This window comes from Phyllostomus discolor, chromosome 5 (assembly GCF_004126475.2).
Source record: "Phyllostomus discolor isolate MPI-MPIP mPhyDis1 chromosome 5, mPhyDis1.pri.v3, whole genome shotgun sequence".
NCBI lineage: Eukaryota > Metazoa > Chordata > Mammalia > Chiroptera > Phyllostomidae > Phyllostomus > Phyllostomus discolor.
Genome location: NC_040907.2, coordinates 17,394,501 through 17,405,218, shown reverse-complemented (window position 1 = coordinate 17,405,218; position 10,718 = coordinate 17,394,501). Strand labels below are relative to the sequence as shown.

Below are 10,718 nucleotides of genomic sequence, written 5' to 3'. Positions count from 1 at the left end.
TACAGCACACACACCTGTTCAGATGCACGCATTCATGCACATATGTGTATGCAAACAAGCACATCAGTGGGCACACTTGAGAACCCAGGCCCAGGGACTCTTGCACACTGCACGCAGAGCCCTGGTCTTGTGCCGACAAGGACACAGATCTGCACACAGTTACAGGAATATACATAATTGCAGGCAAAGTGCTGGGGAGCCCCCCCCACCCTTTGCACTGCCAGTTCCTCACTGCCCCCTCCTGGCCGCCCGGTGGCCAGGGCAACCTGGCTCTCTCCGTTAGTTCTGAGGCTGGCTGTCAGCTAGTTCCCTCCTAGATCAGGAGGCTGAGAGCACTTTCAGGTGCTCACCATGGACTGCCCCTCTGCCCCAGGGGAGGGGGGTGTATAGAGGGGGTTCTGAAGCTGGAGGACCAGAAAAAAAATAAAAACCTTTCACACCCAAAGAAATCTCATGATGGAATCGTCGTTACTGTACCTCTGAAACTGTGGACACACTATATTAGAAAGAGGAGCAGACTGGCTGAGGTCAGAGGTCAGGTCTTGAAGCTCCCACCTTACCACTCCCTCTCTAGGCCTCAGCTTCCTCGCCTGTTCAACGAGGAGTTGATCATGATGATGTAGGCAGCTCCGTCCACTCTGGCACCTCACCATCTTGGGGACTGACGCCTCCCCCTAGGTTCGTGTGCCTGAGTAAGGCACCCATAAACACAACCCCATGGACTCCTCAGACCAGTCCATTGGAGGATTACCAACCCAAAGCTTTTATTGCTATTTTACAGTTGAGGAAATGAGGCACAGAGAGGCACAACTTACCCAAAGTCACACAGCAAGTTGGCATCAGGCATGGAAATAGAAACCTTTCCAATGAGCAGGCTGGCTGTGTGAGAGTAGAACCCACTGTGGGCTCGGGCCCAGAGCCAAGGAGATAGGAACTGTAGAGGCTAAAGCCAGAAGCTCTGCCCTTCTGTCTAGAAGCTGAGAAGGCTGAGGGGAACTCAGAGGAAGTCCCAGGCTTAGGCGTTAACATGGAGGTAGGGAAGGCAACTTGGAATCTGGGTGGGCGCCACCCTGCCACCCCTTCAAGTAGACTGCACCAACCTTAAACTTTCCCTCTGCAAAGCCAGAGGCGGGCTACAGGGGTTTCCCCTAGCTGTGGTCACCTGGTAGCTTGTTCACCCAAGTATTTATACACGTGAGTGGGGCGCACATGTGTGCCTGGACTCCACGGTGTGCACTCACATGTGGGTGTATGGTGCCTGCCTGCAACTAAGGAGCACATTCATAGGCATGTGTTACATGTAAGGATATCTTTGCAAGCTGTACATGTGACTGCATTTGTGCATTTAGGTGAAGTGTGTTTGTATACACATATATGAATGGTCTAGGCATATCTGGCCAGGTGCATTCATGTACATGTAAGATTTTGCATGTATGCCTACTGGGTGTGTTCATGAGTGTACTGGGGCATGTGCAAATGTTCACGTTCATTTGTGTGAAGAACTGGGTGGGGCATGTCCATGCACACGACTGGTGTGTGTTTAGATGCGCATGAAGGGATGGCTTCTTGGGACTGTATACATGTGACCTCCCAAGAAAATATGTCAGTGTTTCCCCCAGCCCTGTTGTAGGGGGTGGCCTGCCTGGCTGCAGCCATGCACTGGGCTTACAGCACCCCCACCCTGCCCCTGCACTCTATTCCCCAGATCCATCCTGCTTGGCCAATTTGCAGCCTCTCGCTCCCAGCTCCTGAGAAGGCCTGCAGCAAAGTCAAGGGGCTGGTGGCCAATTAGCGAAGGGGTTAATCAGGGATCTGGGGACCCCCGGGGGACGGGAAGCCAGAAGGCAGGCATTGGGGTTGGCAGGAGCTGGAGCTGCCTGTCATGAGGCTGGGGGAGGGGAGAGGCAGGGAGAGGAGGCTGAACCAGCTCGGTGGTGCTAGAAATCAAGGGTCCGCCTGTGAATTCATGATTGCTGAGTGTTGCCAGCAGTGGGAAGCCTGTGCAACTGTGTACACTGTGTGCAAAAGGTTACGTACAGGCCTTCAAGTCATTAAATGCCCTGTATGCAAGTGTGTGTACATGACTATGGATGCCATCTGTATATACAGGTGCAGTTTCGTATCTGTATATATGTTGGATGTGCAATGGTGTGCAAATGGGTCTAGGTATGTATGTCCAAACACATATGCACACATGTATACAAGTCTAAATCTGTGCATGTACACACATGTACAAGGGCAAGTGTGTGTTCCTGCAAGCAATCATGTGTGCAGCGATATATTGGTGTGCACAAATGTTGTACCACTGTGCAGATACATATGGTTATACATGCACGTTTGGGTGAGTATGCATGTGTGTGTTCTCTGAACAGTCAGGGGCCTGGACCCCCACGTGTATGCCTGTGTGTGTTGCCTGTGTGTGTCTTGTACGTGCCCGTGTGTGTGCCTGTGTACACACAGGTCTCAGCATGTAGGGAGCAGGGGGATGCGGGGCTGGAGAGCTGCAGGCTCCAGGAGAGAATCTGACAGACAAGACTTGCTGCAGCCCCCGGCCCCGAGAGCCTGTTTTCCAGCCTGTGGAAGCTGTGAGCCCGTGAACTCATCTTATATTAATAGCTGCTGTCTCCTCACTTAATGCAGGGAGAGGCGGTCATGGCCCCAGCAGGGGCTCAGCACTCGGGGGCTGCCCCCCTTCCCCACACAGGACCTGGTAAGAAGGGGAGGAGATATGGTCCCCACCTCCACCCCAGGGCCTACTCCAGCAAGAAGGCAGGGCTCTGGGCCCCAGCCTTTGCCCAGCCTTTGCCCCAGCCCAGCTGCGCATGCGGGCTCCCTGGCAGAGGCAGAGGCTGGAGGTCTTAGCTACTCATCCCCAAAATGCACGCGTGCACACACACGAGCATGCTGTCCTGAGCAGCCCCAGGCTGGGCACCAGGTGAGTCTAAGGCTGAAAGAGACATAGAAGCCTTCAGTTTAAGGGTGCAGACATGGCCCTTCCCTCAGGGACCCTAGGTTGCAGGGAGGATGCACGGCCTTACCTCAGGGGCCCCCATTCTCACAAAGAAGGCAAGACTCTTCTATAAATGGCTACTCAAGGGAAGTGGAGCATGGTGTGTTGTTGTAGAAACCACATCTTCACAGCTGCATGAGAGCGTAGCCAAGGACGCTTCCTGGTGGTATACAGGGAGATCCGGAGATGTAGCTGAAGAACCTGGGAGGAGGGAGGAGCCATCACATGGGCACACAAGCTTCAACCCCCAGGTAGACTCGGACACCCCTCAGGGTGGGCCGGGGATCCCAAGCAGAGACTCCAGATGCAGGCCCCCAGAAATACCTCGTATCTACACAACTATACCCAGACAGACAGCAGGGGATTCACAGCTTGGGGCCCGCCACAGCCCCACCCCAAGATAGGAGGCTGGCCAGCCTTAAGCTTGTTGAGCCCTCGAGCCAGAAGCTGGAATGCTGAAGCCAAGGGCAGAGCCCACCCAGGGTAGGCTGGCCACTGGTCCCTCTCCTTCTGGTCTTGGTGGGGTCTCCTGGGGAGCATGGGGAGGCAGTAAGGAGGCCCTTCCCTCCACCACTCTTCTCAAAGGCGTGGGGGTATCCTGCAGACCCCCAGCTCTTCCCCAACCCAGAGACAGGGCTCCCTGCACTGTTTTTTCCTTATGTGCTGTTTCTGAGCTGCTCCTGAAACCCACTCCCTCACCCAGGAAAGGAACAGATCTGAAGTAAAATGGACCTGGGTTCAAATCCCAGCTCAACTTCTTATGAGCTGTGTAACTTTAGGTAAATCGAATGTCAGTTTCAGTAAGGTCTTTCTGGGCACCCTCGTTTAAAGATGACACGTATTCCCCGTGTCCCTTCCCTACTTCAGTTTTCTCAGAGGACTTATCACTCTCTGATAGTACCATATATATTTTTTAAGATTTTATTTATTTATTTTTAGAGAGGGAATGGAGGGAGAGAGAGAGAGAGAGAAACATCAATGTGCTGTTGCTGGGGGTCATGGCCTGCAACCCAGGCATGTGCCCTGACTGGGAATTGAACCTGCGACACTTTGGTTCGCAGCCCGCGCTCAATCCACTGAGCTACACCAGCCAGGGCTAGTACCATATTTTTAAATTTAGCTCTTTATTACTGTCTTCCCCAGCTAGAATTTAAGCTGTCCACAAGGATAGCAGTATATGAACGAACACCCATGACTCTCAGAGCCTCAACTTACTCTTCTTAAAATGGGGAGAGCAACAGTACCACCCAATGGGTCCTGTGATATTGTGTGAAATGTTTGCCCCAAAGCTTGATGAGTGGGGGTCTTTTCCTAGGGACCTTCCAGGAAGGCGGGGAAAGAAGATACGGCTGATTCTGCCCTGGTGGAGCCTCCCCGCTTTGTGCCCAGACTGGAGCCCTGTGTAGCTGGGCCAGGCCTGCTCGCCACCTCTGCACCAACTCTTCCTCTTCAGCCACACCCCAAACCTGCTCTTGCCCTGGCCTGGTGAACACATTGTTTCTTTTCTTTTCTTTTTAAATAGATTTTTTTTTAGATTTTACTTATTTATTTTTAGAGAGGGGGGAAAGGAGGGAGAAAGAGAGGGAAACATCAATGTGTGGTTGCCTCTCACGTGGCCCCCACTGGGGACCTGGCTTGCAACCCAGGCATGTGCCCTGACTGGGAATTGAACTGATGACTCTTTGGTTCGCAGCCCCTGTCCAGGGCTCTTTTTAAATATTTTATTTATTTTTAGAGAGAGAAGAAAGGAAGGAGAAGGACAGGAAGAGAAACATCGATATGTGGATGCCCCCTGGGCACCCCCAACCCAGGCATGTGCCCTGACTGGGGATTGAACCAGCGACCCTTTGGTCCGCAGGCCCGCACTCAATCCATGGAGCTACACCAGCCAGTGCTCTTTTCTTTCTTTTTTATCCTTCAAACACATCATTTCTGATCCCAAAACTCCTAACTCAGGGTCCTGCACACTTATGTCTTCAAATGTACATACTTACTGTCACTCCACTCTGCATAAAAAATAAGCTATTTCAACTTCAGAATTAGACCCTGTCCAACCACCTCCCAAATGTGGGCACTGACTCTGAGAAAGAACCCCAACACAAAGCAGAGTCCAGAATGTCCTAGGCCCCAGGCTTGGGAGAAAAGGAGATGAGAGGCCATTGGCCAGTGGCCAGAGCTTAGGTCCTGGAAACACGTTCCCTTGGGCTAGTCACCAATACTCTCTCAGCCTCTGTTTTCTTACCTGTAAAACGGACAAGATACTGCCGGTGCCCTAGGAGGCTGGAGAGGCGTAAATGGGGTAACGCACGTTGTAACTTGGCACAGGGCCTAGCACATGGTACGTACCCATGATTAGAAGGGGCTGTTGCTCAGGAAATTGACATGCTTTGAGCACGTACTTCATGCCAAAGCCCCAAACTAAAGCTAAAGCTAGTGGGCAGAATGTGGGTGACCTCAAGAAGGGTCCAGCCTCCTGGCTCCTGTCCCCCAGGGGCAGATGAGGGTGCTTATCTGGCAGTGCCCTCGTCTGAGCAGTGGGGCCCATCAGATTGCCATCCTGGGATGGGAGTGTCACTTGTGTCACCTGCCAGCCACACTCCACTCTGGATCTCCAGCTTCCCATGTCCCCCAACAGGCACCAGTGTGGGTTAGTCCCCCCATTCCATGCTTTCTCATGTCAGGCCCCACTCCACTCTCTCCACACACACAGAAAGAAACATTACAAAATTATTTTTTATTGAGGGTTGGGTCAGATACAGGAATAGGGAATGCACTGGGGGCTGTACCCAGATTGGCAGAGGGGTCAGGTGTTGGTTCACATCCTGCCTCCTCTAGGGCACCTCGGGGTGAGGCCTGGCTCCCAGGCAATGGCTGTGGCGCTGGATGCCAGGCTGGAGTGGAGTTGGGGTTGCCACGTTTGGTCCTGGCTGCTTGGCCAGGTTGGTTTCCCCCAAACCGCCACCAGAGGGCAGCAGGCCCCTAGCGCAGAGGAATTCTCGGTTGCTCAGGTGAGATGGCTTCTTAAAAAAATAAAAAACCAGAGGCTGGTGTGTTCCCCTCACAAACCCCAGAGGGGCAGGTCTGGGGAGAAGGCTCTGGTTTCTATGATCTCTCAATAAAAAATAAGCAAAATTAACAAAATACGTGGTTTCTCTTTCTCCCTTTCCCCCGTCTAGGAACTGAGGTCAGAAATGGGGGTGTGGGGACTGGGGGTACCCTGGTATGGCCTGGATTTCAAGGTGTTGGTCTCTTTTTTCCCCTTATACCCATAAATAAATTCACAAATAAATAAATAATAAATAGATACTTTCTCTGTATGTGCACATATATATAGATAAATCTTTTCTCTTTCTCCTATCTAGGCAACTGAGTGGCTAACATTCTGACTCTAGCTCAGAAACTAAAAAGTGACATGGTCAAGGTCAAGGGAGGGAGAAGCCCAGGGACTTGAATGGCACGGTAAAACACCCAGCAGCATTCTGGAACTCCAAGCCAGCTGGGCTGTGGGACATTTCTGAGTGGAACCCTGACCGTCTGAACATTCTAGAACCATGGAGCCAGCTGGGCCCTGCAGGGATCTGAACAGAATCCTGTGAAACACCCAATGTCCTAGAGCTCCAGAACCAGCTGGGTCTCGGGGGTGTGGAGCTGGGGAGGTTGGAACACAGTCCTGGAGGACCTAACCTTCTGGAACTCTGTAGTGGTCAGGGTGGAAGGTTCGCCAGTTTGCGACTAGACGTCACTGGGAGAACGCGACCGGAAGGGGATCTTGGAAGAGGAACAGCAGCAGCAGGCGGCCCACAGCACCTTCTGCACGTCCTGGTTGCGGAAGGCGTAGATGATGGGGTTGATCATGGAGTTGTAGGTGGCAGGGAGCAGGGTGAGATAGGTGTAGAGGGATGGGGAGTGGGCATCGCCCAGGAGGCAGTAGACGGTGAAGGGCAGCCAGCAGGCAGCAAAGGCGCCAAGCACCACAGCCAGTGTGGCAATGCCCTTTCGGGTGGCCACGTAGTGGGAGGCAGGCAGAAGGTGCCGCTGGAGGGCAATCTGCTGGGCATGGCGGCAGACGATGCGGCAGATCTGGGCATAGAGTTGCAGCATGATGCCAAACACCATGAAGAAGGCAACAGCCAGGACCACCAGATGGTTCTTGGAGAGTGGATACACCACACCGCACGTGACCCGGGTGTCCAAGCAGTTCCAAGCCAGCACAGGCAGCAGCCCCAGGCCCAGCGCAACCCCCCACACCAGGGCCAGCATCACATAGGTCCGTGTCACCGTTGTCTCTGAGTAGTAGGTAAGGGCATTGTACAGAGAAAGGTAGCGATCTACAGTGATGGCCAGTAGGCTGCCAATGCTGGCGGTAAAGGCCATCGCCAGGACACCAACCAGCACCAGGCTCATCTCTACCGAGCCAATGCAGAAGACAGCAGCAAAGTGCAGGACCAGGCCCAGGCCTGCCAGCAGGTCTGCGATGGCCAGGCTGCCCACAAGCAGAAACATGGGGGCACGGAAGGCAGGAGTGCCCACAATGATAGCAACCACCAGCGCGTTCTCGCAGGACACCAGGGTGCCTGAGATGCACAGCACCACATCCCAAGCCCTGGGTGAGGGCAGCAGTGCGGCTGGGCCTGTGGGCCCCTCTGCTGAGCCCATGCTGCTCACGTTCATGTTGTCTGGTCCAGTGGAGAGCCAGGCCAGGGGGGTGCCTGCACCCCACAGCATGGTACCTGTAGGAGAAAGGCCCTGTGAGAAGCTGCAGGGTTAGGTGCTGGGTAGAGGGGTCTGCAAGAGCTGAAGTGCATATCTGGATACTTGGTGGGAGTCTCTCAGTATAGCTAGCTGGGTCCCAATGTCTTGTCCCCAACTTATGCCCCAGGGCTCCTTCCCAGAGGACATTTGTCCTCTCCCATGTCCCCAGCGGATCCCTGTCCTAGGTCTCTACATCTCCCTTCCAACTCCCTGGGTCCTGCAGGCCTCTTCCTCCCACGTGTGTGACCAGAAGAGCACCAGATGAAGGGATGGGGCTAGTAAGATCCAGGAAATGCAGGGAAAGGCCAGGACTGGGGAAGGGAAACATCTTAAGGCTGAGGGCAGCTCTGCTCCCTGCCTAGCAGGAAGGATGATGCTCAGTTTCTGAGGCTCAGCAGACCCTTCGGGATTCTTAGAAATGCCAGCCCCAGACCCCGCCCCCAGGGAGTGCGCGTGAAGCTCCCGCCGCTCCCACCCTGCACTCCTGGGGATACCAACACCTTGAAATTCAGCGCCCCGTCCCTGCAACACAAACCCGCCCAGACTTATGCCCGGCCAGACCCCTCTTTCCGGCTACACCTCTGGGTCTTTGGAACACATATCCTCTGCAGGAAGCCTGGATACCTGAGTCAGACCCCTCCTGCCTGGATGTCTGGATCCCTTAAGTAAGACACCTCCTCCTCCTTCTCCGACGCCTAGGTCCCTGTCCCAGCCGCCTCCTGCTGGCCCAACCTCAGATAACCATCAGTCCCTCCAGGGCCTCGGGTTCCTGTAGAAGTGCTCACCCCGCGCCGGGTCACCCCGCTGATGGAGCTCTGTACTGGCACGCTGGGTCCCACCTGCTAGTCCAGAATCTGGGTTCCAGGTTTTGACCTCCGACCCTGGCCCGTCGCTGGGAGCCTGACCATCGGCCCAGCTCCTCAGCAACTGCATGACCTCCCGGACGCCCGGTGACCGTGTCAGGGACCACTACTCACCTCTAGGGACTGGGCGCGGCCAGGCCGCGCGAGAAGGTTCCACTCAGGTCTGGGCAGCGCAGGGTGTGAGCGGACCCCGACAAACCCCCGCAGCCAGGGGAGAAGCGGCGTGAGTCACCCCGCCTCGCCCCGCCCCCGACCACCGGTTCAGTGACGTCAGCGCCTCGGCTAACCAATGGGCGCGTCTCATTGGGGCGCAGAGCGTGTTGCGCGGCATAGTAATAAGGCCTCGCACCGCCTGCTCCCCCATTCATAAAAAGCGACCGTGGCCGCGGCCCCGCCCCTTCCGACTCGGCCTGCGCTGTCCTTGACGCGGCGCCCTCTGCGGGCCGGGGGTTTTAGGGGCACAGGTGGACGAGTCTTGGAAAAGTCTGAGAGGCTGTGGGGGATGTGGGGGGCGGGAAACGAAAAGGGGACCCGGATAAGCTGTGGGGGTGGTGGGACCCTCGAGTGGTAAAGCAGGCTGATGAAATTCAGGTGATGGAGACGGAGTCATGGGGCTGAATGGGTGTCCCTGGTGAAGATGACAGAACTCTGAGGTGATGGTGACAGGGACACAAGGGAGCAGGGAGGTGGGTGGCAGTGACGGTATGAGCATGGTGACAGGATCTTGGGGGATGGTGGCTGAGGGATGCTGACGTAGACAGGGGAGCCCCCAGGCAACCATACCGGTGTGACAGTGACTCTGGCATGACGGGATTTAGAGATCCCAGGCTGGCAGAGGTAGTGGCAAGGGAAGACGGATGGTGCGGGTGATGGGATGTCAGGACACCCTAACCCTGCCACAAGTGCTGAGGTACTGAGGTGACAAAGCTACCTAAGTGACGAGGACTGTGGGATCCTGGAATGGAGATACCAGGTGGTTGTGGGGAGAGGGCCTCAGGGTGAGGGGACAGGGTAGAGGGTTGGCCTGACGGTGACCAGGCAGGCAGTTGCTGCCAGGGCAGGTCTTTGTGATGCGGAGGCTGAGATAAGCAGCTGGGTGACCTCACTCATGGCAGCCGATGGCACCCTAACAGCGCCTGGCCAGATTTCAAAACCTGAATTATTTATTCATTCAAGGATCTAGAGAGCCGGCAGCGTGCACGGATATGGGGGTCGCTTCCCCGAAGCAGCTGGAGAGGGGAAGCCAGGAAGAACTTGGAAGCAGAAACCTGGCAGCTCAACCCCAGGGCAGGCCCCTCTCAACTTCCCATCACAGGCATCCTGGCAGGTTGGTCATGGAGATGGAGCTCCATCTTCCCGACCCTGTCTGTCCTTAGCCCCAGGCTTCTCCAGATGGGTCAGATGTGGCCAGTCCTCGGGGAGAGGAGGGGGCTGCCCTTCCTCCCTGTCTCTAGCTTTGATCCTCATTGGCATCACCCAGGCCCTGTGGAATGGGGGCAGGGGGCAGGGATCAGGTTAGGAAACCAGAGGGACCCAGGTCCCCAGGTCCCACCTGACTTCTCCCCCAACACAGCACCACTGTAGTCCCCACAGTCAGGGTGGGGAAGGAGGAAGGGGGTGACCAGCTAGTGGCAGGGTACATGGGAAGAGGAGGGGACTGGGCTAAGGAAGATAAGGCACTTTTAGGTTGGATACAGTGAGTGTAGGGGTGCTTAGCAGGTGGAGGCGGTCAGGGGTGTAGACTGGACTCAAACCCCAACTCCTCCGTTTCCTAGCGGTGTGACTTTGGGCGGGTTTCTTAGACCCTTTGTGCCTGTTTTCTCATCAGGAAGAAAGGGATAGTGTTAGTATCTACCTCACAGGATTGTTGGGAGGGGCCTGGCATGTCCGCAGCACTGGCCGTGTGGGCACCGATGGTGTGTCTGGCAGGAGGAGGACACCCAGGAGACATACATACACAGGGAGCAACTGAAGTTCTAGGGTAGATGGCATCGCTTAGGGGAGGGAGCAGAGAGTGAAGGGCCTTAGGGGACCCCAGCATGGAGGGCACAGACTGTGGATGACAGCGTTCCTGTCCCTGGACCTTTGCACTG

General features: G+C 55.3%; 1 protein-coding gene across 1 annotated transcript; it reads right to left on the bottom strand.

Annotated features, from left to right (window-relative positions):
* Positions 1 to 5,728: 5,728 nt before the first annotated feature.
* Positions 5,729 to 8,842, bottom strand: GPR3 (G protein-coupled receptor 3). Its single transcript, XM_028512852.2, has 2 exons — positions 8,740 to 8,842; positions 5,729 to 7,740 (listed from the first exon to the last, which is right to left on the bottom strand). The coding sequence occupies exon 2, from the start codon at positions 7,733 to 7,735 to the stop codon at positions 6,743 to 6,745; it is 993 nt and encodes a 330-aa protein (XP_028368653.1). The 5' UTR covers positions 7,736 to 7,740; positions 8,740 to 8,842; the 3' UTR covers positions 5,729 to 6,742.
* Between the last annotated feature and the right edge of the window lie 1,876 nt (positions 8,843 to 10,718).